At 39.7% G+C, this 24,369-nt stretch overlaps 10 protein-coding genes across 10 annotated transcripts; 4 read left to right on the top strand and 6 right to left on the bottom strand.

The window, feature by feature from the left end:
• Nucleotides 1–668: 668 nt before the first annotated feature.
• On the bottom strand, nucleotides 669–1,226 carry L201_007151 (uncharacterized protein; the record flags this gene model as incomplete). Its single annotated transcript, XM_066222862.1, has 1 exon — nucleotides 669–1,226. One exon carries the CDS (start codon nucleotides 1,224–1,226, stop codon nucleotides 669–671), a length of 558 nt encoding a protein of 185 aa, XP_066078959.1.
• Nucleotides 1,227–2,060: 834 nt separating this feature from the next.
• On the top strand, nucleotides 2,061–2,837 carry L201_007150 (uncharacterized protein; the record flags this gene model as incomplete). The annotated part of the gene is made up of 1 exon (XM_066222861.1): nucleotides 2,061–2,837. One exon carries the CDS (start codon nucleotides 2,061–2,063, stop codon nucleotides 2,835–2,837), a length of 777 nt encoding a protein of 258 aa, XP_066078958.1.
• A 151-nt stretch (nucleotides 2,838–2,988) lies between these two features.
• On the bottom strand, nucleotides 2,989–3,558 carry L201_007149 (uncharacterized protein; the record flags this gene model as incomplete). Its single annotated transcript, XM_066222860.1, has 1 exon — nucleotides 2,989–3,558. The coding sequence occupies one exon, from the start codon at nucleotides 3,556–3,558 to the stop codon at nucleotides 2,989–2,991; it is 570 nt and encodes a 189-aa protein (XP_066078957.1).
• Nucleotides 3,559–4,227: 669 nt separating this feature from the next.
• Nucleotides 4,228–5,138, bottom strand: L201_007148 (uncharacterized protein; the record flags this gene model as incomplete). Its single annotated transcript, XM_066222859.1, has 4 exons — nucleotides 4,228–4,250; nucleotides 4,339–4,583; nucleotides 4,732–4,864; nucleotides 5,054–5,138. 4 exons carry the CDS (start codon nucleotides 5,136–5,138, stop codon nucleotides 4,228–4,230), a joined length of 486 nt encoding a protein of 161 aa, XP_066078956.1.
• A 2,512-nt stretch (nucleotides 5,139–7,650) lies between these two features.
• On the top strand, nucleotides 7,651–11,346 carry L201_007147 (uncharacterized protein; the record flags this gene model as incomplete). The annotated part of the gene is made up of 3 exons (XM_066222858.1): nucleotides 7,651–7,929; nucleotides 8,000–8,301; nucleotides 8,367–11,346. The coding sequence occupies 3 exons, from the start codon at nucleotides 7,651–7,653 to the stop codon at nucleotides 11,344–11,346; spliced, it is 3,561 nt and encodes a 1,186-aa protein (XP_066078955.1).
• A 528-nt stretch (nucleotides 11,347–11,874) lies between these two features.
• On the bottom strand, nucleotides 11,875–13,304 carry L201_007146 (protein SYM1; the record flags this gene model as incomplete). Its single annotated transcript, XM_066222857.1, has 8 exons — nucleotides 11,875–12,003; nucleotides 12,122–12,152; nucleotides 12,212–12,246; nucleotides 12,458–12,525; nucleotides 12,645–12,796; nucleotides 12,943–13,000; nucleotides 13,137–13,158; nucleotides 13,230–13,304. The coding sequence occupies 8 exons, from the start codon at nucleotides 13,302–13,304 to the stop codon at nucleotides 11,875–11,877; spliced, it is 570 nt and encodes a 189-aa protein (XP_066078954.1).
• A 981-nt stretch (nucleotides 13,305–14,285) lies between these two features.
• On the bottom strand, nucleotides 14,286–16,571 carry L201_007145 (uncharacterized protein; the record flags this gene model as incomplete). Its single annotated transcript, XM_066222856.1, has 12 exons — nucleotides 14,286–14,311; nucleotides 14,382–14,655; nucleotides 14,728–14,853; nucleotides 14,910–14,965; nucleotides 15,040–15,206; nucleotides 15,268–15,284; nucleotides 15,348–15,502; nucleotides 15,585–15,683; nucleotides 15,750–15,825; nucleotides 15,947–16,206; nucleotides 16,304–16,414; nucleotides 16,484–16,571. The coding sequence occupies 12 exons, from the start codon at nucleotides 16,569–16,571 to the stop codon at nucleotides 14,286–14,288; spliced, it is 1,455 nt and encodes a 484-aa protein (XP_066078953.1).
• Nucleotides 16,572–16,999: 428 nt separating this feature from the next.
• On the top strand, nucleotides 17,000–18,926 carry L201_007144 (uracil-DNA glycosylase; the record flags this gene model as incomplete). The annotated part of the gene is made up of 10 exons (XM_066222855.1): nucleotides 17,000–17,279; nucleotides 17,354–17,586; nucleotides 17,646–17,697; nucleotides 17,789–17,851; nucleotides 17,930–17,946; nucleotides 18,014–18,031; nucleotides 18,105–18,211; nucleotides 18,318–18,387; nucleotides 18,488–18,673; nucleotides 18,765–18,926. 10 exons carry the CDS (start codon nucleotides 17,000–17,002, stop codon nucleotides 18,924–18,926), a joined length of 1,188 nt encoding a protein of 395 aa, XP_066078952.1.
• Nucleotides 18,927–19,203: 277 nt separating this feature from the next.
• On the bottom strand, nucleotides 19,204–20,910 carry L201_007143 (pre-mRNA-splicing factor SLT11; the record flags this gene model as incomplete). The annotated part of the gene is made up of 10 exons (XM_066222854.1): nucleotides 19,204–19,400; nucleotides 19,503–19,626; nucleotides 19,698–19,839; nucleotides 19,918–20,119; nucleotides 20,197–20,276; nucleotides 20,344–20,498; nucleotides 20,589–20,617; nucleotides 20,681–20,691; nucleotides 20,759–20,793; nucleotides 20,887–20,910. The coding sequence occupies 10 exons, from the start codon at nucleotides 20,908–20,910 to the stop codon at nucleotides 19,204–19,206; spliced, it is 999 nt and encodes a 332-aa protein (XP_066078951.1).
• Nucleotides 20,911–22,808: 1,898 nt separating this feature from the next.
• Nucleotides 22,809–24,329, top strand: L201_007142 (uncharacterized protein; the record flags this gene model as incomplete). Its single annotated transcript, XM_066222853.1, has 8 exons — nucleotides 22,809–23,035; nucleotides 23,138–23,194; nucleotides 23,273–23,316; nucleotides 23,384–23,542; nucleotides 23,610–23,699; nucleotides 23,804–23,978; nucleotides 24,055–24,212; nucleotides 24,271–24,329. The coding sequence occupies 8 exons, from the start codon at nucleotides 22,809–22,811 to the stop codon at nucleotides 24,327–24,329; spliced, it is 969 nt and encodes a 322-aa protein (XP_066078950.1).
• Between the last annotated feature and the right edge of the window lie 40 nt (nucleotides 24,330–24,369).

Genomic DNA, 24,369 nt, shown 5'->3' with positions numbered 1-24,369 from the left:
TAGGTGTTGAAAGAGATTATGAAAGACTCGAGTAAAAGTGGGGATAAACCGGATTAGTTTGTTGATTTTATACCTCTTGTATTCCTAATTGTTAGCAAAGATACAGTTTTCTGCTTCACAAAAAGTGTGGATACTTCTAGCATTGCGCTTCTGTTCACCTTTGACTTCAATAATGAGGATCCGAGAATTTACGAATCGAACTAATTTCGCTATCTGTAACCGAACTTCTGGAGTCTAGATTATATAGCCAGATGAACCGTCAGTAAAAAGAATAAGGCCACGGAAGGCCTCGAAACTCCCCACCCTGGTACACTTAGACGAATCCAGCTTGTCTTCCCTTCCGTTCACCCAGTGGCGAACAGAAAGCAAAGGTTAGACTTTCTTGAGCTACACAGCTTCTGTAGCAATAATCTAGGAATCTGTTCTCCAGTTTTCTTCGCACATGCCTGCTTGTGTAAGGTCAAGATTCCTCCAGCATCATTATAAGTAATTCTGCATGAGACAATATAAATCTAAAATGAAAGGACCTTACGAGGCTCCCTCGTCAATCTATCCAACAGGGAAGTCCGTCTTGTTGTTATACGAGTTGCATGAATGAAGTATAAAGATGATAAAGCGCGATATGGAAATTTAATCTACCTCCATAACACGACTTTCGGCCAGATGGACTACACTACTTTTTGAAGCTCGTTATCTTTCAAGCTCCACAAAAGGGGTACCAATTCAACCCATACCGGTTTGCTTCGATGATGATCTTGTGTTAGGTCAATCGTGTGATGATCATCATCCTGGGTCAGGTCGATTGGCTCATTAGACTCGATCCTCTCGGCGACATGTTTAGCAAGTGACTGCAGGTCCGCTTCGGATAATTCTGGTGAAGGGGTGTTATCTTTATTTTCTCCGAGACTCCAAAGGATGTCTTCAATTGTAGGCCTTGTCCTTTTTTTAGATTCATGTTCTTCTGATGAACGACCTCTTTTAGCTCTAGAACCACCCTGTAAAGTATCTACATCGGGGATCGAAGTTCCTCCTTGAGTGAATGTGGCAGATGAGGGTCCAGCTTCTGCACGAGTGTCGCCTTGTTCTGTCCCAATGCCAATTGTTTGCAGTCTGTCCAATACGTCAAGTTTATGTCCTTTCCAATTACATGAGTTTTTGGACAATCGTTTACAGTTTTGGCATAACGATGTCACTTTATCTCCATCAGCATCTGTATTTCTTGCCATTCCAACAAGACAAAGTTCGAATCCCTTAGAAGCGCATTCGGTACAGGGTATATTCATTTTCGCAAATTTATGCCCATATCCACGCATAGAATTGAGCCATTCTAAAGACGATCTCTTGCTGATATTTCCCGTAGCCTATTTTGTAAAGACATTATCTCCACACAACAAAAAAAGCAGGACTGATCCCAAAAAAAAAAAACAACCGAAATTGAACTGCAGTAAAACTTACCATAAATGATGATCCGTCATTTGTGGTTTTCTGACATATTAATATGGTTTTTGATATACGCCTTTAATAGTATTTGGGTAAGTGCTGTCGATTCATGGAAAGAAGTTAGCCAGAGTTCGAATTTATATACGCGAACATCCCATTTCGCTCCACAAAGTGAGTTTGTAGAATCATGTGAAAGGACATACGAGCACTGTAATTGAAGGTTCGAAGCAGACTTTGTTTTTCAGTAAATTCTTGATATTTCCATCACCGAAATTTGACCTCTTTTCAAAGAAGCAGGCAAAACGTGGCGATCCAACCTACAAGACTCATGACGTAGTATGCCATCCAGAAAATCAAAGGATGAAAAGGCAACAAAGGGCACAAAGGATGAAGACATGTCATTAGCAGCGATATTTAAAGAGGGAATGTACAGTGGTGGAATTTTCCAGAGTCGAATGTCAATACATTTTTATACGACAAGTGGCCTTCGGCTTTCGAAGTTACGTTCACTGCACTGAATTCTTCTCAGCAGTAGAGAACTATACGGCCAGGTCTTCTAATTCGATCACTGTGTCAATTCTAGCTGTAACCAACAGAAGGGAATGCCCCTTGATATTACAATGCCCCAATCCGCCTTCATCGGCTCTTCATCCCCGTCATTTGCAGAACCACTGTGTTTAACGAAAAAAAGAGACACATGGTCACAGGATATGCCAGGATCAACAGATTACGATTGGTATCTCCAGAAGATAGATGGGGAAATGGTTTCTTCACCTGAACAGGAAAATGTTTTATCCACCAATACTGCGATTGTTCACGAAACTACTTCTCCCGAAGCAGAGGAACGTGTTTCTTTTGATGAAGATTACTGGTGGGACAGATCGTTGACACCATCTGTCGAACGATATGAATCTGATGAGGACTATAATGATAGCTCTCTCAATGTAACCAATGCAGTCAAAAAGCAATCGAAATTGAATCGAAATACAGAGGTCTTGAAGATCAGTAAACGTTCTAAGAGTGCTACAAAGTCACACCGAGAGAGGTATCGCAAAGAGCGACAAGCATCCTGGAATACCCAATCGCAAGTATCCGATAGTGTATTGCGGACTGTCTTGGAAGAAAATGAACGTCTTAAACATCGCAATACTGAATTATCTCATACAAATGAATTATTGAAAAATCAAGTTGAATCCGCTTATGCATGGAATACTCACTTAATTGAGACTATCAAAGGAAATACGAGCTCATTATTCGAGAAAAAGCTTGATGAAGAAGCTCGATTAAAATGTGAGATTCAAAGGATATTCGGTAATGTAATGACTAGAGATCAACAGATGAATTCACGATTAAACCATTTGCAGAATGAAATATCGTCTATAAAAAGTGCTTTGTAGTTGAGCTATTGCCAGGTTAACCGTAAATGGAAGATGTGGAATTAACAATATAGTTAACACACAGAGTTATAGCAGTATCGGTGTTTATGCATCTTCCGCATTCGAAATTTCGTCTACTACTAACCGTACGAGTAAAGCACAATGAGCCAATTTACTCAGAAGGCGGATAATACGGTCTAACTGTGGAATTCCAAACCGAAATAAACCTAGATCCTTGTTGTTCCGAATTTCCTGCATTCCAAATAGCTTTTTCCAATGCAGTCAATGGCGGCCTTGTATTCTGTCTGATCGAGTTGGGACTGCTGGTAGTAGTTGTGCTTTGATCACTTTGATGGTCAATGGTGGTGGAGGGTGACGACATAGTACCGGGAGCTGGATTAGAGTTCAGTTCAAATTGCATTTCATCCAGGTTAAAATCCATATTTTGGAAGTCATCGTAATCTATACCGGTCCGTTCAAATTCTTCTGTCCATTCAACAGGCCTCGCAGAAAATACACAACCACAATTTCTATAACGACAATTATCACATCCTCTAGTTTTCCATTGAGCAGCTATATATCCTTTTCTTACTACACAATCAGTGTTTCTAAATTGACAACTCTCGCATTTTCGACTCATGGTGGTCTTGTGGGTATACTGTCCATAATCCGCTCGTTCCCATCGTAAAGGCGGAAGAATGCCTGGTTGATCGTACCTAGTTGCTTGTGGTGAGCTTGACATATTATTCAGGTTGTGAGCGAGATACAATATGTTTATTAGAATAAATTGATATTGCTTTCAGTATATAAAAGATATAGATCAAATATTGGTTAATACTAAAACTGGAGAGACGCTCACGGCCTTTAAACCTTTAGATATCATATGGAGCGAATTGGGGAAAAATTATTCAAAAGAGATAACGATTCTCATTATGTGGGGTTATGAAGACATCGAAAAGGATGTCGAATTTGTGCGATGTGTTCTTTCCTTCCAGTTCATGTTCAGCTCCACCAGATTCATCCACCAAAGGTAATCCGATGATCACGGAGAAAGAGGTATTGCGTACCCTAAAAGATTATGAACCTGAGATGATGGTATCCTATCCTTCATGAGCTGAAGGGAGTAAGCCATCTTCTGACGGAGTTCCGTTCATAACATGATTAGCCCTCTCGATGGCAATGCCCGTTAGTTTTTACTAAGTTGCAGAAATCCAGAAATATCCCAACGTTGAAGAGATCGAAACTGAGCGAAGCGTTTGTGGTAGTCAAGGTTCATGCAAGTATAGATCGGCATGTTAACGATCATATGTACACCTGTACATTCCCCACTCTCTTTCTTTCAAGAGAGCTTCTTTCCAACTTCCATCCAAATCCTAAAAGCCCTAATTTCTAAATATACAAAACTAATAGCTTAGAATCTGAGTTTGGAGAAGACTATGAAAAATGTGGATATGATCAGCTTTTTTCGTGCAGTGATGTTGTCTAGTTCTATTTGCATGCAAATCTCAAGAAGAGTACTTACACCATCTGTTGTTACCTTTAGCGTATCTCTCTTCGAAAGCCTTTTTGATGGCTTTTTTAGCATCTTCACGTTGAGTTGGTTCTTTGAAGGTTTCGTTTGATACTGAACCTTTTAATGACTCAAGTTCAAGTTGGTATCGGGTTGGGAGGAGATGAGCGTAGTTGATAACTTTGATGAAAGGCTTGACCTTTGATCGTCTAGCAATTCTTTTTTTACCCATGTTTTTGGTTACTTTGAGTGGGTATCTAATGGATTGCAAATTTTGATTATCAGCTATATGTCAAACATGTAAAGTCATAACGGTCACTAGAGATATGATGAGGGACACAGTGTAGATAAGAGGAATTCATATAATCTAATATCATGCGTTGAATTAAAACCCAGATTACTCACCGTTCGATACCAGCAACAACGGCGTGTGGGTAAGGTCTTTCTTTTGTTCCGTCATCTGATTGTTTGATGACAACAACTTTTTTACCGGCTTGTCGACCAGAGAGGACGACAGCGACTTTTCCGGGCTTGTAGACTAATCAGAAATAAAAGTAACCTGATATCAGCTTCCCGAAAAACTGTCGATGGTTTTTCCTCATTCTGCGTTGATAAGGTGGTGTTGATGGTAGAAGAATCCCATCGTCGACGCTGTTATCCACATCTTCATGATTATATTCCGTCATTCTACTTGTGTTTCGTTGTCGATAGCCTATCTCTTGTTCACCGTCTGCATGATCCTCTTGAGTATATCTCTTCATATTCCATCCTCCATCAATATTATCCAAATTTCCATCATATCTCTTATCCATTTTCTCAATCCATTGTTGCTACAGCGTCGACGATTGGTATTCCTCTCATTCCTCTGTCTATATTATAAAGATTGATACTCACCTACAAAGAAAACAACGAGTCAGCATTCTGTCCGATATCATTCATCCTTATAGCAACGACAACTCACTCTTGACCATCTGATAATTGAAGCAACAGCAATAACAGCGATAAATCAGTATTCTATTCCTTCTTCTTAACTAAAAATATCGACGTTGTTACGTTGGTCTGAGCAATACTCACTTTTGATACCTGTTGAAAAACCCGTTAGTGTTGAAGAAGGACGACTAAGAAGGACAAAAGAATTTCAACTAACCAAGAACAACTGTCAAGAATGTCGAAATTGCACCAAAGCACCAAACAGTAACAGCAATAGTAAGGGAAGCAAGCAGTAAAGCAAGTGAGCCGAAGGGACCAAGCAAAGGACATTGAGGTCGTACGGTGATGTGATTGGTACGGTGGTATGGTGGTATACAGCGCTCATGTACTAAATTTTCATTCAATGGTGGATTCGCGGAATCAATTTAAACCAGTACAACAGTTTTTTGCCGCGGAGTTTCTCGGTGTTTCGAGCCCTATCCTGTGGCAAGCTTGAATATCTCAATCGATCCCATTGTATCGGAGAACGCCGCTCCTTGGCTCGCAAGATAATTAACGCATTATGATTGCAGATGTAATACTTGCTGTATGCATATAACTGAAGGCTCATTAACTCAATATTAATATGTAAGACTATATTTCGTTCATCATCTAGTCTAAATACCTATAGCAGAATTCATCGATCCTAATCGTTTAGAGATCATTCTCAGGGTGGTCCTATATGATGAAAACGAACGTTAATCTGTCATTATTGTCTGGTTGTTGGTGATATCCACACTAGTAGAAGTTGAGTCTGATATGGGAAATTTACCGAATCGACCAAGTAGCGACACTTGCAGGTTGTTGGATCGGAGTTATCTGTTTTCGATATGATCAGTTTTATTTTGAGAATCTAGAGGGATTCCGTTCAGTTCTAGATACGGACTTGATTTGGTGGGGATTAAATATGAGGTTGAGTGATCTCAAATTTCTGCACTTGACCTATCATTGCTTCGATTGATTTGGGGGAATTCCACCATTTTCCCATGAGTCAATATGTGCCAGCACAGTCTGTCGGATTGCCATCTCAGATACCTCTAGAAATGTCGTATTCTTCCACAGGGATGCTAAATTGACCTCAAGCTATGGCACTCAAATAAATTCGTACCTGCAAACCCAAAATCTCTGGACATAGTAAGAATTTACTCCTAAGTCTATATCACTATATCTGATTTATAAAGAGAAACCCATAGTTGAGCTGCCAAACGATCTGCATATTAGATAGCCCAGAAAATGATCAAGCTAAGTTGATTGTTTTTCCATTTCCTCTTTATCCATATGCTACATGAGCGGTGGGACAAGGTATATATCATCTCGTCTATTAAAGGTTGATGGTCAATCGACATGGCTGCTCGAGCAGTAAAATCAACCAATTGATATAAATTTGGTCCTCGAGGTATATCAAGGCAACACACGCAGAATCGGGTAAGAGCTTAAACCGCAACCTGTAAATAGACAATAACCAAGCGCCATCGTTGCGCAGTTGCTAGATTAAATGAAATTTGGGAATTGGAAATTATTCAAAGGTCACAATTTACTGAAGAGATAATACAAAGAGCTAGTGGGGAAAGTTTAGGTTATCAATTCGGCATGTCTGATGAGGATCATTAAGCTTTACTCGTTTCTGAAGAACTCCTTGATGTTATAGGTAGTGCTTGTAGTGTTTGATTTGAAGAAGTGACAAGCATCCCCGTTTTGAGTTGTCGAGCTCCCAAAGACGGTGCCGCATGGTTGAATGAGAAGAGATTGCAGAATAGCCCAGCCGAGATTAAGCTTCGTGTATGTAGTCCTGTCTCGTCTATTGTTTGGTTTAACTCACCCATGAATGAAGATCTAGATAGAGGATCGGAGGATATCTACAGGTGTGATCGGTGATATCCGCTTAGCGGATGACTAGTAACTAGGACGCATCACGTTATCGATATGCCGCTTACAGCTTGCTTCTGAGATAACCATCATCATCCTATTCATCCTCTTCATCATCGTGTATATGTAGATTTCCCTACCTTCAGCTACTCAAGGTATATCACCAATTCGAATAGATAAGCTTACAGACTTGATACATACATACCTAGTGGTGGTAAAGACGTGTGCATAGAGATAGACAACGTTAATCATCGCCGCCGTATAATCGTCCAAGCCAAATCCGATGAATCCGCTTTAGCCTTATCATCCTTACCGGTTCATATACTCATTCATCCCCACATCAATAATATTAAGCTTAATCAACGCGCATCTGATTTACAACATATCGTTATTTTTCATTGATCATTCATATCAATCCATCTGAGAACTCATAATACCGCATACAACATGTCAATACACAATATAATAGCATAATCCATAAATCAGATCATGTCTTCTACACCACTTAGACCTAATTTACCTTCCTCTTCCTCATCTCGATCACCTAATCCCAACGCTTTATTGGTACAGCAAACAGGAGAAAGAAATCTTGCTTCTTCTTCTGCATCATCCTCTCAAATAGGTACAAGTCAAACAAGTAGATCTGATCAAGTCTTATATAGATTTTACCTAAAGACTGTAGGGGTATTGGTTGATGGTAGACTAACTCATTATGGCGGGACTGGAACTACTGGAAAGAAATCAACGGAGAAGAAGAAAGACAAATGGGTAAGCTGTCTTCCTTTTCTTAAATTTGCTGAGATAGCTAAATATACTGAAATCGCTTGATCATCAATAGTTCAATCTCATGTTACCTGAAGTAGATTTGTATAAATCTGACTTACAATTGTATCGCTCAATATCATCTTATCAGCCATACACTGAATCCGGCTCAACACCGTCTCCAGAATCATGTACTATCCCACCATTACTCATAGCATTTATTCTGGACACAAGTGATATCCCTAACGGTCAAGCTCTATTGTGGAATCGTCGTGAAGGAAAAATACCCATAGATGTCGGGCTAGCAGGAAAAGGTAAAGGCAAGGAAAAGGAGAATAGATCTGGGATAATACTAGAAAGGTGGACATTTCAAGCTCAGTGAGTCAAAACTATCATATCTACTCGTAGCCACGATAGACTGATAACACCATTCATGATATCAGGCTTCCTCATCCCGGCGCTCCATCTACATCTCAACTAGCCCCTCACACAGCCTATCGATTGGGGATAATACACTTCCGGGCATTATTTTCCCTTATACGCTTACTTCCAGCTTATCGTTTGTTTCGTCGTTTGAGACGTTCAAATAATGGTCTTCGTATGGGATTGAAATTATGGGGTCCGGAAGGTTTCCCAAATTCACCTGAAGGTCTAGCGGAAGCGTGGGAAATAATGGAACGTGCATTAATTGGCTTAAATACAGGTCTTGACGAATTAGTCTCTGGTGAATCAGTTCAACCTGAGGAAATTGAAAGATATGATTTCCCGAAATTAGAACTGTTTGGTAATGAATTCACTTTAAGTACAGAATATCGACCTGAAGTAGATTTCAATGTAGAAGATATGGAAGCTGTCCTAAGCGAGAAATTCGTTGATATGGATGAAGATTGGTTTACCCCTACTGTATCTCGACGTAATACTCAAGACGAACCGATAACCATACCCACCTCGACAAGACTACCTTCCAATCCTACACCTATACAAAATAAGTCATCTCCAGTACCTCTACGACAACCCGCTTTACCTGCTGGCTCATTGACAAGTGCCGCTCGACCTGGAAGTGATAGAGTCCCCTCAAGCCAGGAAAAACGTATAAACCCTAGCAGTTTAGGTGCTGACAAGTGGGGTGCGTTTGCCGAAGGACTCCCGTTTGCTGGAGGGGCTTCTACCACGGGCCAAAGAGAAGGTCAGAGTCACGAACCACCATCCCCCAGCATGGCATCACCTGCTGCTATCGTGGCTGCGAGGCGACTCTCCGGACATTTCATCCAGCCTTTCGCTTCTGCCTCGCCGTCAACTTCGCTACTGCGGTCCACACCACCTCAAGCTTATGTGGGATCTCCCGTACCTACAACCTCCTCTGCTCGTCCGGTCATAGGAAACTCGCGCCCTTCTTCCGTAGGCAGGACCAGTTCTTTCCTATCGCAATCTGGAAGGTCTTTCACCCATGCTCAACTCGCCAACATGTACGCTGGATCGGCTTCACCACCGGTCACTGGCGCCATGTCGGGTGTCGGTGTACAGATACCAGCAACTTCCCCCCCTCCTGGACAATCAACTATATCTCCATCTTCCTTAAGTTTCACCAAACAGCCTGTTCCCAGAAGTATATCAGGAAGACCATATTACATGACACCAAGCGCATCGTCACCTTTTATCCCCGAGTCATTGGAGCGCGAGTCTTCCTTATCGTCGAACACTGGTCCGCCTGGAATTATCAAGCGGTATTCATCTTCATTATCGCAACGATCAGGTAGAGCGGTAAGTGGACCAGCTGGCGGGGTGTCCCCTCACAACACCGGTGGATCTCAAGGAAGTAGCGCAGGTGAAGGTAGTCTACCTAGTAGCTCTGTAGCTATAGGACAAAGCTTACTTCGTCGGACAAGCACCAGAGAGAGTGGTTTGAGACATAGCTTGGAAGGACCAAGCATCAGTGCCAGTAGTCGATTGCCTGCTCCCGACGAGGATGATATTCAAGCTTTCTTAAAGACTCTGGATGCTTTGCCTCAACCACCTTCACTGGCTGCTCACGCAATTCAATCTTCTTCACGGTCTCATCAACCCTCAACCTCCTCATCACTGTCAGCACCTTCCATACCGCTTACACCTTCACCTCTACTGACTTCCCATTCTGGCTCGCCAAGCTCAGGTGGAGGCGCAGCTTATGGCGGTCGAGTACCTATGACAAGGCAACAAGTAGATGAAGAGTTGAAACGTATGGCAGGATCATTCTCGTTGAATACCCCTCCATCCTTTGCACCTAATTCAAGTTCAGCGATAGAATCTGGCATTTCTTCTCCTGCTAGAGGATCTGGCTCAAACTCTACTAATCCTTCATCTATCGGACTGTTAAGTGCGTCAAGACCAAGCTCAGCAAGCAGAAGAGCGATTCCTATTGGTTTATCACAGAATGAGCAAGAAAGAAGACCATCATATAGAAGACAAACATCAGGTGAAAAATCACCTTTAGGACCAGGTTCCAGTTCAGGATTAAATGTCTTATCACCATATTACTCTAGATCACCAGCTACAGCTAGCCCTATGACAGCTCTCAAATCAGCTGATAATCTTAACCAGCATCCGACTTCCCAACTTACTTCAGGTAATTGTGCAGCTAGAAGTTTACCTGGTAGAGGTAGAGATGTAACAGTTTTAGATGAAGAACATATATCCTCAAATCCTCTCAGATCAGCAGGTATGCCTTCTTCTTCTTCTGGTGGTGTAGGAGGGATTGGTAATTTGTCACCTCAAACTACAGGAGGGACTTCAAATACCAATACAAATATTGATTCTGTTAGATCGAGGAGAGGTCCAGTCTTACTTAGAGGTGGTTTTGGTGAACCTGCAAGTAATAATTCTTATAGACCATCATCGTATTCTAGTCCATCACATAGTCCGGTTAGAGATGTGGGATTAAGTAACAAAGGTGTAGGTTTAGGTATAAGAGAGTCCTCTGCCATTTTACCGAATACACCGAGTGCAGTACAAGAGAATGATCAGCAACAGCAAACAACTTATACAAGCAGTGGTTATAAATCACCTTATGCAAGAAGATCATCAGGAATCTCAACTTCTTATTCTTCTAATACTTCGACTTCGACTTCGACTGGTTTACCATTATTGAACAATATAAATACAGGTCAAGGTATAAGTGGTTATCCAGGATTACCACAGTCATCTAGCAACAACAATAGAGCATTGAAAGGTCAAAGAACCGCACCTTCTTCTCTAGGTAGAGACAAAGATAAAGAAGACAACGATCTTCCAACTACTACGATAAGGACAAGAGGTAGAGTTGGAAGTGATGCCGGTGTTGGTATAACCAGATTAAGTGAAGAAGAATTAAGTTCAACCGAGGATGATAGTATTAAACAAGATTTACAAGAAAAGTTCGGAACAATGAATTTGGGTAGTAAGCAATAACAAACGACGAGTTTTGAGAATTGGATAACCTGCAGTCATCATGGCATTGATAATACAGATTGAAGGGGAAGCGGGGGAGCGAAGCTATCAGTTGTCATATATATATACTTATAGATGTACTTTTTTTTTCTTTCATTTTGCTTGAATAGATCTCGTCTGACTGTATACTCATCGTAAAGATCTTATCATATTGCTCGAGCATGCAATCATTATTTAATGTTCCCATTGTACTACTTATGGACATATATGATTTTATCGATTGTATTGATCGATTATCTACATTCTATTTGACCGAAAAGTAAAATCTCCTTTAAGGTATATATTCATCTATAGTTTCATGTCTCCCATTTCCCCATCATCCTTTTCCTTATCGTGTAAATCCATTAAATCAAGCTCAAGTATTTTCATCGCTCTCTCTGAATGTTTAAATCCAGATTCCCAAAGTAGATTTGTAGGTACATTATATTATCATCCCTCTCCCATACTACGAATCCTTCTCAGAACCTTAAACTGACTTGATATACGATCTTAAGCTTGTTTTAAATCGTTTTCAGCTTTTTCAACTTGTTTAGGTTTGGCATTTTGTAAAGATAAGAAAGCGTTCCATGGAATGTTAACACCATTGATTGCTAATAATCTATATTGAAGTGGAATGAACTGAACAGAATAATGAAAAAAGAAGAAGGAATCAATCTCTGTTTTAAATTCACACTTCGCAAACTAGAAGGGTCTGAGAGATTTTTGGTTTGAAACGAGTTGAAGTAAATGTACTTACACCCATATTAAGAGTTTGGAAGGGAACGAATCTGTATTCACGGGTGATCGTCCAGTTAGCTATATACAATTTTAAAGGCAATGTACTCACAACATCCAGTTCGCTTTCAAAGTTGGGACAAAGGCCTGAATAATATTGTGTGATTAGCACAATGAGTTATTTAGAAGAGAAGAAACAGAAAGGGATGCGGTGTAGGGAGGCACGGAGAAAGGGAAGTATAATTGGATAGGAGAGAGGATAGGAAAAAACCAAATAGAGCGTCCCATGGAGAGCAGCAGAAAGGGATGGTAAGGACAGGGGGAGGTGTGTCAACAAGGCCGAGATCAAAAAGCTCACCTCTTTCCACTTAGCTCTAGCATCTGCAAGTGATTTACCTTCCATGAGAGTCATAGCGTGGAAGAAACCTAAAATGATCAAATGGAGAACATCAAGTTAGTTATCCAAAGTACAAATTCATTCCTCTACTTGATCGTTTGATCGATCATAAACGCTATCTATGGTTTACTGTAAGGAGTTTACTTACCAGTCAATACGATTGGAGCAAAGACAAATTGATCTAAACCAACTCTTGCAAAAGTAGCTGGCCATTTACCTTTGATAGGTAATCTTTCTAAAGTTCTAAACCATACTGTTACTGCTGGTGCGAATATACCACCACCCCATACTACGATTCGACTGTCGTTTGTGATTGGAATTGTAATGTTTCGATTGGAAACGATATTCAAAGAAGAAGGAATAGAGGTATTTTTTGGAAACCGTTTGATCAATATTGACATTCTTGTGGTGAACCTATCGTTATATGCGAGATAAGACAAACTTACGCAGTTCTAACGAAATCATGATCTTTACCTTTCTTTTCGATCAATTGTTGTGCTACGACTATTACCGAATATCGAAGAATTTCAAATTAGCTGCTTATTCTTCCAAATATTCAAGCTGTATGTTCTTGATACCACAGCATAAAGTAATGGTTAAGATTGAGACGCGTTATATTGAAGAAATTGTGCAAACATACCATCACCAGTAGCGAAGAGAACCTATGAGCCATACCAGAAAAACAAGCTTAGCCTTGCATTTGATTCTCCAGAAATGAAATCGTTCAACTTACAGCAGAAGAAGCCATACCACCTATCACAGGTCTTCTAGACAAGAAAGAAGAGTATGCACCGAGTAAACCAGCCATCTTGAGTTACTATACTCTTACGATTATGTGGGTGAGTAATTAAAGGAGAAAAGGATTGAAAGGTTGAACAATGAGTTAAGCTATATACTGATCAAATTTTATCGTCTGAATATGATCTCAAAACTAGATTCTATAATATTTTGGTCTCAAGCGTTACAGACAGGGTTGTTTAATTTCCAAGAACAAAGAAAGGGGGTCCCGTGGGGTGTAAAGTGAATTTACAAAAGGTATACTTCTAGCAAGGAGAAAGAAAGGTCCTTTAAAGAAAAGAAGAATTTTTGAGGGTGAAGCAGGTCAAGGTTAGGTATGAAGAAGAAGAACAAGGTATTCAGAAACTGACTAGAGATTTTAGCGCCCACAACTCAAAGAAGTTATCTCTTTACTTTCAATCATATACATAAATTAACCTTACATCATGGTTTTGGCGTTTAAGCGAGAAACATCATAAACACGCTCCACAATTCAAAACTTTTCCGGATAAACAACAAGCACTATTATTATACCGAGAGAGCTCATGCCGGCGGTATCTGATAAAGCTTATATTAGTCATGGAGTACGATAATTTGATAGTGCCTTTATCGCTTCCAAAAGATCACATATAACCTTGCATGGCAGCAAAGATTCCATCTACGGTCATAGAAGGTAGAAAACGCCGCCTCTCGTCTGCTCGGCGAAGCTTAAGCTGCCTATCGCTCGGTCAGTACCAAGGTGGGGGACCACTTGGGAATCCCGAGTGCTGTAGTTTTTTTGGATGCTGGATGACTGGGGCAGAAGCAATCGTAACGATGAGTCGGCTTAGGACGACATTTGTCATGCGCACAAGACGAAGAAATAAACCATGATGTATGTGTAGTTACGTGATTGGTACATGGATTAGCGGACCAAAGATTTGCATACTAGGACCCCAACCTGCTCTCTATTGTATACAGCACTGGTGGTGAATAATACTGGTTGGTCGATGATTATCTGCAAATGTTGAAATTATACCAGTTCGAAGTATCTTGCGACTACAATGTAATATAATGATCAGCTTATACTTGAACAGTCAGGCGAAACTCAACCCGAATATGTGCTCACCTTCCCAATCGGTTACAGTCTTCTTCCAAAGATCCAACTCATGTTGTCTTGTACCTCCATAATGATCAACAAAGTAATCCCCAAGCACCTCTCTGGCTATACTACTTTTAGCCATGAATGCATCAACAGCAGTCTCCAAGGATGTAGGTAGATGTTTGACTGTATCTCTAGTCACTCCTGGCGAGTTCAGTGGACCATACGGTAATTTGGTTTTATTCTTGATTCCTCTCAAACCGAGCGCGAATATCGCAGAAAGCGCATAGTAAGGGTTCATCTGGTATAATATCAGCATTCTCTTCTCAACAGCCTTCTTCCTGTTGATATTACATTATGATACTATACTTACATCGGCACCTGGTACTCTTACTTCGAATCTGGTAGCATAGCCTTTCACACCTGGACCTGATAATATCCGCACAGATGCTGCACGGGAGTCATATCCATAAGAAGCGGTATCAGGAGCCCACATTGCCTGAAACATGTCGTACCATCAGCCACGCTAGACTGCCAGCAACATGAATAGCTTACCTGACCACCCTGTAGACGTTTGTAAGAATTTATCGTTGGGCAGAACATAGGTACAACTAAGGAGTTTGGCATTAGTTGTATTCTATATTTCTTCTAAGAGCATGATCTATCCAAAGATCCATCTACTCACCATCTGGCATACCCTCCAGCAACCCAGCCAAAAACCACTCAGCTTCTTTGCTGAGATATCTGACGTCGTCAAATTCTGCATCTTTCCTTCCACCGGATTTCTCCTCTTCTTCCGTTACTGCGAATACGTTTCTACCGCTCGCATCACGTAAAGATACATGTATATGCCTAAGAATATGATGTTAATTCTCACGTATCGCTGTTAATTTTGACCAAGTCGTAAACCCACCCTGAACAGCCAGGAAGCTGATTTATCAAAACGTATCAGCTAAACATTCATGATCCAAATTACCAATCATACAAACTTACATCTCCCCAAGGTTTAGCCATAAAAGTAGGCATGATATCGTGTTTCATTCCCACCGACTTCGCTACAAGCTTGAATAAACAAGCGTTATCTGCCATTCTAGCAGCATCGGTATATGCCAAAGCAGTCTCAAATACACCTGGACCAGTCTCGGTGTCTGTAATTCAGATCCGTTTCAGCTTTGAATGTTCAGTAACTCCAAGCAGCATGTATATTCAGTGCGAGACAGCAAGACTCACGATGACCTTCCACTTCAATACCAAAATCCGTAGCCATATCGTATAGGTCATGGAAATAATCTTGATTTATTGTTGGCCGTAACAAGGAGTATCCGTGCACTAAAGTTTAAAAATCATCAGCTAAGCTAATAAAGAATGAGCGGGTGAAGGTAAAAGCTAACTTACTACCTGGTGTCAACGGTTTCAAATCGTGAAACTTCTTATCTGCTAGTGATTGAGCTGTTTCTTTGTATTGGAAGTACTATGTCAGATAAGTAGCGGACAACCGGAATCAGCTTTACAATTGGAGAATCAGAATGCAGATGGTTTCTCTTTCAATCCTAAACCTTCCTCGTTATAATCGATTCCCCTCAACCACTCACCTCAAATTCAGCTCCAGCCATAGCTTGATAACCCAGCTCTTTCCCATTCCCATTCTCCAATATTTCCTGTAACAAACTTCTTGGATCCACAGTCAATTTCTCATTTGTTTCAGGTACAATAAAACTACATAAGAAGAAAGGTATATTCTTCTCCCAGGTTAATCTTCTATATGTTGATAAATCAATCACTGCCCATAAATCTCTATATCCATTTGACCAGTTTGCTACCAACAATTCTTTACCGTATGCTAAATCATGTACTGAGTTAGGTAGAGTCAGTTAGTATTAAAAATCCGGGAAGCCTCAGGATATAGCGATATATACCTTCTTTATAAAAGCCAAATGCAAATCACTTACTATCCCATCCATAAATGGTAGAGCAAAAACCAAATCCATCACTTTTGACTGAACTAAGGAATTTATCCTTTGACATGATTTTACCTCTCAATACTCCATCAACATCGACACCTACGTGACATCAATAGCATTTATTAGTATTAGTATAATCTGTACATACTGCTTTATCACGAAACGTACCAGCTACTTTGACTTTGTTATCATTCTTCAACAACTCTCTGAGGTCCTCGATGTTCGTAGGTGCATTGGGTGTAGGTGAAGGAGGCATCTTAGCTTGACGAAACCCAGTAAAAATTCCAAGTGATTATATGAAAGTCAATTGCTACTTGAGTAGGGGAAAGTTACAAATGAAATGCTTCAGGTATAAACGATAAGAGTTCAAAGATAACGATGTTTATAAATAGAGAGATAGGACGTTTGTATGCTAATAATGCATCCCGAACAGACCGGATTCAGAAGCCAAACTGCCAAACAGCCACGTGTTTATGACGCGTTATCAGCGGAATCATTTCGATCGATTATCATCACCTGAAATTACAAGAAATTAATGTCAGTCGCGTATTAGGAAGAAGACCACCAAGAAGATCTATCATCTTAGTACATGTTTATTCTGATAGATAGAATCTCACAGGGCCTCAATCCCTCTATCATACAGCGTAAATATAAGCAGAAACAATATTCAATACAATCGTCACAATGCCACCTCAAGCAAAATCAATCGCATCATACTTCAAGCCAACTACGACAGCTGTAGCAAATGCAGCTTCAACGGCATCTACAGCTAATGGAGCGACAACGTCTACGACATCTACTCCAGAAAAGAGAAAAAGTACTTTAAGTGAAGCCGCTAAAAGGGCTATACAAGAGGGTGCAGCTGAAGCTGCAGCTGTGAATCGAGATAATGGGGATCACGAGTCAGGTGAACCATCAGCTAAGAAGCAGAAGACCAATACAAATACTAGTCCGTCAAGTACAAGTGAGTCAGTTCTAAACTCGCACATCAGCGTTAGGACACACAAGGTTGACTTGCTGTTATCTGAGTGAATTCAGAAGTAGCAGATATATTTCTTAAATCACCTGCTAAGAATGCATTATCAACATCTTCAACTTTATCATCGCCAAGTAAATTACCTATAATGAGATCAAAAACACGTGAAGAATTAAGACAAAAAATATCGGAAAATCCAAAATGGATCAATAAATTAGATTTAGAATTGAATACTATCGGTGAAGATTGGTTATTAGCTTTACAAGATGAATTGACAAAACCGTATTTCTTGAATGTAGGTACTACAATACTCAGAAACACAAGAAAGGTAGTGACTAACTAGAAATCAACTAGTTGAAGGAATTCGTTACAAATGAACAAAAAACGAAAAAGGTTTTCCCACCAGGTTAGCAATATATCTTTTTCAATTCAAATAAATATACCTACATTTCGACACCCTAGAGCTGATTCGTATCTTATGTAATTCATCTTGATAGCTGAAGATATATATTCTTGGTCTAGATTATGTCCCCTAAAAGATATTAGAGTAGTGATAATAGGTAAGTTTCTACAATATGTTGTTAATTTCTGTTCCCATGTTCATAGCCTAACAAACTAACAAATATATCATACTGTAGGTCAAGATCCATATCATGTAAGTGTTTCCCAAGTGTTTTACTTCAATGGTCGGTTTAATGCTGATTCCGAATACGGCTAAAAAGGATGATGGACAAGCGCATGTAAGTAAGACAGTATTTAGTCCACAACATATCGTTCTTACTCTATCGCTAAATCAACATCGATTGACTATAGGGTTTAGCATTTTCAGTCAGAAAAGGAGTTAGGATACCACCTTCTTTGCGAAACATGTATAAAGAAATGCACGATGAGATACCTGAATTTGTGATACCGAAACATGGGTGGGTTTGGCCAATTACGAAGAACTTTTACGACAATCTCATTCTTTGTGCTTGAGCCATTTCTTTTGAATGTTTTACTGAAACCTTTGTATTTACACTAATATAGGGACTTGACTGAATGGGCCAAACATGGTGTACTTCTGCTAAATACGTCTTTAACCGTTCGAGCTCATGAGGTTAGTCATGAAATCAAAAATTCTCTCATTTCCGCTATTCCGTACCTAAGGTATGTATTTGGGATATATTTCGCTAATTTAAATCAAAATGATACAATAGGCTGGATCGCACGCGAATAAAGGTTGGGATACATTTACAGCAGCAGTTCTAAAAGTCGTTACTTCCAGATTATCACCTGGACCTTCTATAGGTTCTTCAACAAACGATAAAGTCCCAGGTGGAAATGGTGTAGTCTTTATGGCTTGGGGCGCACATGCAGCTAAGATGTGTGCAGGTGTGGACCAAGTAAGTGATTGTTCAGTTAATTGAATTCCGTTATCAGTCGGTCAACGCAACTAATTCTTATTGTATTTTGCTTTTCCCCATGAAATCTTAGAGGAAACATTTAATACTTAAATCAGCACATCCTTCACCTTTATCAGCAAGTAGAGGTTTTTTAGGTAATAATCATTTCAAAAAAGCAAATGAATGGCTCAAAGTTAAATATGGTCCTGAAGGTGGTATCGATTGGAAAGCTTTAGGTGCAGGAAAAGACTAAGGAAAGATGACTAAAATCTGAATAAAAATGCACAGGTAGAACCGACGTCTCACACGATTACTTTGTTTGCTAAAATAGCAGTAGTGGACGATATGGGATCGAATCCTGTACTGATTTGATCTTATAATGTATACATGCCAGTTGTACATGAAGCCGTATTCATCTCCGCGGTCCAACTATGCAATGACAAATGAGACGGTAGACCTAATTCTCAAATACGTCGACTCTGATATTTTACTATGACCATTCCCAACAATTCCTTACATCTTCCATACTATTAGCTCTTCGTCACTATTCCAACTTCAGATCCACTAGCTTCATTTGATGTAGAAGGTTGTTTACCTTTCTGCGGTCTCGCTTTACCCCATAAGACTTTTGCTTTTTTACCTCCAACTTCTATACCACCTTGAGCTGATAATGCTTCAGCTGACCTTTCAGCCAAACTCCTTTGTTTGAAATTTATGAATGCACAGTCTGTCAGATGAAAATGAAAACAAAAGCCATATTGTCAGTCAAAGCAGAACTTGAAAAATTTAAAGATCAATGACATTAGCGATTAACGATGAATAGACCTACGTGAGGCATCAACAATTGTTATCGATCTTAAATCTATAGGTTTAACAAATGGACAATATGCTACCAATGCTGATCTAACTTCAGATTCCGTCGTTTGTGGTAATCCAAGGAACAACAAAGTTGTCTATGAAAATCAGATAAACCATCAGTAAATATACAAGATATAACATAGTGATAGTGATATAAATTACTTACTATAGATTTGTCCTCGGGTGCTTTCATACCTTTACTTTCAGCTGATTCTCTTAACATTTTTTTAGCTACCGGATCATTTTTACCATAATATCTATCAACCATATTTTGTTTTGATAACTCTCCTTCTTTTGGTATTTCATGTCTATTTGATCAGATATTAAATAAGTAAACATTGAAATTTTGTAACGGATACTCTATATCGATCTATTATTTGACTCACCTAAAAGGACATTCACCTCCTCTTTTACATTCACCTTTAACGAAGAAACTACATATATGTGGTCTATTCCTTTTATAATATGGATCTGATCTTGCTAAACCTTTCAACATTTCTCTTCCTGCTTTATTAGCTACTTCTGAATCAAACGTTGTTCCATCAGGTGAATCTGCCATTTGTGCTTCCAAATTCTGTATATAATATTCTACAGAGTTAAAGAAGTAATCCCATTAGCAACGTTCTACATAGCATATATCTCTGAGGAAGAAGGTGAATATTCACGTTTATTTATATCTGATGTAGGCGCTTGAGCTTTACGCCCTAAAGCGGCATCTCTAACTTGAACTGGTAATCCGTATTCGCTATCATCAATATCCAAGATTAGTTCCACACTACACTAATACTGTTCATTAAGAGTGAGACACTTACAGATCCAATAGACACGTCTGACAAACACCTTTTATCTTTGCACATGTGTTACAAATTTCTGTTTTCTTATATCTACCACCAGCTCCTGGATTCCATCTAAATACTGTAAATGGTCTATTGCATATCTTACATTCATTTCCGAACTCCTGCTTCGTCTACGAAAAGGACGCAATACGAATCAGTTGATTTGATCGATAGAACATAGACAACGGGATTATGAATAGTTTTTCGAAGAGACAACTGACCATTCGAACATAGGGATTAGGACCGAGACCTATTAATGATGATAAGATTTAGCTTATGTGCGGTGGAAAAATTCAATCAGCAGCTAACATACATGTTTCACACCTATGATTGAAGAGGAAATTAGCCATAGATTCACTCCTTCTGAACAAACAAGGTAAGAAAAACTTACAGTATAGGGAAATCAGAACTTTCCACTCCTACTTTCTAAATATCGAGAAGGAAAAGATCAACGAGTTTAGCGCGAATAAGTGATTTCTTTCTTTGAAATATACAGATTGACATTCTTGATTCACTTACGTTGATATCGTGTTTGGCTGCCATCTTTCTTTCGTATTCTATGTCTTGCAGCTGTTTTAACAGGATACTAGCGAAGGATTCGAGATAAGATATCGAAGTTAGTCATGTTCAATTCCTTTGAAGTTAGAAATCAACAAGAATCAGTGGCGGCAAAGAGCCCTTCGCGCAATTATCCCACGTCATGCTCCTCAGAGTTGATAAATTTGATACCGCTCAGGATTGGTGAGCCCCACGTGGGTCTTGCGGGGTGTATGATGAGTTACTTTGTACAGACAAGTTCAGTTTCTTATTGTTTAAATCATACATTCCACATCTCCGTCAATTGCGTTTGATCCTCAACGTTATATTGAAGAACACACTCAAGTATCTTACGGATGTACCTTGGACAAGCAGACAGCTTACGGCGTCATTTCAGCATATAGGGCGCCAAGCGACTCCGCTGGAATATTCGATGACGAACAACAATAAGATAACACAGTCTATTACAACAATAACGCACAAACCCATCGGACGTTTCATGTTACTCCCGAGACAGCCCGACTTTTATTGCTTGGTTTGAGGGTGGTAATTGACTCTTTCACTCATACAACATCATGAGTAGCTGTCTCCAACGTCATTAATGACCTTTATGACCGATTATCTACTCATGCTGGACATCGCGGTAGCACGTTTCTTCACCACTCTGCAAATACATCCGAGAATAGATGTCAAAGAGCACTTGGCAGTATTGTATTCTCATACACGAATAAACGCCAATACAATGTTACACCTGACAGACAAAATTGCGAGAAAGAGGATTGTGTGAAGAAGGATCGACTTGTGTGTAACCCAGTGAGCTTGTGATAAAGGCACAAACACTTTTTTAAAGATAAAAATGGATAACGTAGGATATACGACGGCTCCAGGCGGCCGTAGATGAAATTGACGGGGCGATACATCGGCAATAATTTATAGTAATCCAACAATCAACGATCATTAGTCAGCTGGTCAAAGCGTAACCTGAAACATGTAACCCTTAATTAACATCAATGACAACAACGCATTGTTCATATTTCCAGATACACTACAGTAATAATGTCCAGAATCTCTTCTGGCTTACATCACATCCTTTGGTCTAAAGTATACCACCCTGTCTGTTGCTTTAACGCCCCAAAAACATACAAAAAAAAACCTGATTGTTTCATGTCAAAGCGTGTTTTGATTGTATACTACCATAACAACGATATCGCTCAAGATTTGTGGGATACGGGAAGTTGAGAAGAGATGGAGAATAATATTGTAAGCCATGGTTGTGTTCGGTATCTGTATAGACTATGAATAGACTCATTGTTCGGTTTTTTTTTTTTTGAAATGTTTAGCTTCCATCAAATCCCTACTTGAAGGCATTATATGCGGAGTAAGAGCAGAATGTTCATTCACTGATATGATGCGATACTATGGAAAAAAACAGTATCCTTGGAAATGATCGCTCTGACCTTCTACAGTATTGACCTTTTTTTTCCTTCTTCTTTACCTCGTTAAGGACACCGTGTGTTTTACTGAACAACGACAACAAGGGGTAAAAAAAGAATTGTGTAAAGGATGTTGTTACAGTCTAAATGTATCATCAGTTCACACGCACTTACCAGCTCATAAAAGGCTAAAGATGTACTAAATGACACTTTTGATGCTATGTTCCCTTTGTTATAAAGCTATTCAGAAGAAAGACTTTTTTCTTTCCCCCACGAATTCTTGTTTTCTATTTTTCGTTTTCTCATAAATAACTCACTCCTTTATCCACGAGCGATATATTATTCATATATCATCAATCTCTCAATAGAAGTCACAACCTTTTCTTTTTCACTTTTTACTTTTTTCAACCCATAATCGTCTCCATCCTCACCTGTCCCCATTCCCCTCTCTATCCTTAGGCGTCTATTAAAATGATGTTATCAGGTTCAATTCTCGTTACCCTTCTTTCATTCGCTTCAACCGTTTCAGCAGGTGGTTATAACGGTTGGTCAAGAGGTGGTCATTTCAACTTTGGTTGTAGTACTCAAATTAGAGATAGAGCAGATCATCAACAAAAAGATTGGTGTTCATCTTCAGGTTCTTTCTTCACTAATTTCCAAGGTGGTCCCCTCTGTTGTTCCGATCATACTAGACAACCGTAAGCTTCTGTTCCCTTATCCCAACTATCTCAGCTTTTCGATCAATATGTTTGTTAGAATGTAGTAGAATGATACACTGACTTGTGTTTTGCATTATGTAGTCCAGCATCATCAAACACTTGTCCGTTCGGTTGGAGTCAACATTTCAAAGCTGGATGGTACGTTATCCCTTCTCTTTTCTACACTATTCGAGTTAGTTCACTCCGGATAACCAATACTCTTCATTTATCAAACAGTTGTATCCCTCCTAAAGAAGTTTCACCATGTGATTGCGGTGAAGGTAAGTTCGCCAATCTTCATACACAGTATGTTTCGAGTAAAACAATACTTACTTGCGCTATCTCCAGGTTACACATATGACAAAAACGCTCACAAATGTGTAAAACCACCTGGTAAATGTCATGGTGGTCAATGGTGGCACGGTCGATCAAACTCATGTTGTGAAAACTCATGGGAACATAACCCACCAAGAGGTGAATGCCCAAGTGGTATTAAATGTCCAGGTGGTAAGTCCATTGTGCATATTTGTATTGACGTTTATTGTTTCGATGTTAACAATGTATACCCTCATAGGTTGGTTCTGGCACAAAGGTCACAAAGTTTGCAAACCTTTACACCCAAGATCTCCTGAACCTGACTGTGATGACTGGGATGAACAAAACCGTGTGTATTCATTTTCTTCTTTTGATGTATACATACGTAGTACAAGTCAACGACTTACACGTTTTTTGTTTTTTTTTTGCTTTTTGCTTTTTGGTGACGAACAGACTGTTGTGGTGGTCACACTGGTCCTTCTCAAGGTGCTGGTAAAGGTGGTAACAAAGGCGGTTACGGTGGCGGTTACGGTGGTGGCTACAAAAGAGATCTTTCTCAACAAAAAACCATTTCTTTCCCTCAAAATGATCTTGATAAAATGTATTGTCCTGCCGATTTACACGCTTGGTAAGTCTTTCTCTCACACATTTGATCAGAAGATGATACCGGTCCATGGAGATTAACCTCTTTTTCCGACTGTTAGTACTGTTGAAACGCCTTCAGGCGGTGAATGGTCATACGAATGTATCGATTTCGCAACCGAACTTGAATCATGTGGTGGTTGTATCGGTCAAGGTGGTCAAGATTGTACTCAAATTCCTCACTCCGTTGCTGTCGGTTGTGAAGTTGGTACATGTGCTGGTGAGTAATTGAGTCTGATGTTGTTTGTATCCATTCTAACTCATTATATTGACTATAGTATACACCTGTAAACAAGGATACCAAGCTGTCAACGGAACCTCATGTGTTCCTGTATAATTTGATTGAAATTCCATCTCTTCACCCTCAAACTTGCTTC

Source organism: Kwoniella dendrophila, chromosome 10, assembly GCF_036810415.1.
Source record: "Kwoniella dendrophila CBS 6074 chromosome 10, complete sequence".
Classification (NCBI taxonomy): Eukaryota; Fungi; Basidiomycota; class Tremellomycetes; order Tremellales; family Cryptococcaceae; genus Kwoniella; species Kwoniella dendrophila.
Note: the sequence above shows the minus strand (reverse complement) of the source record. Positions and strands in the feature narration are given on the sequence as shown.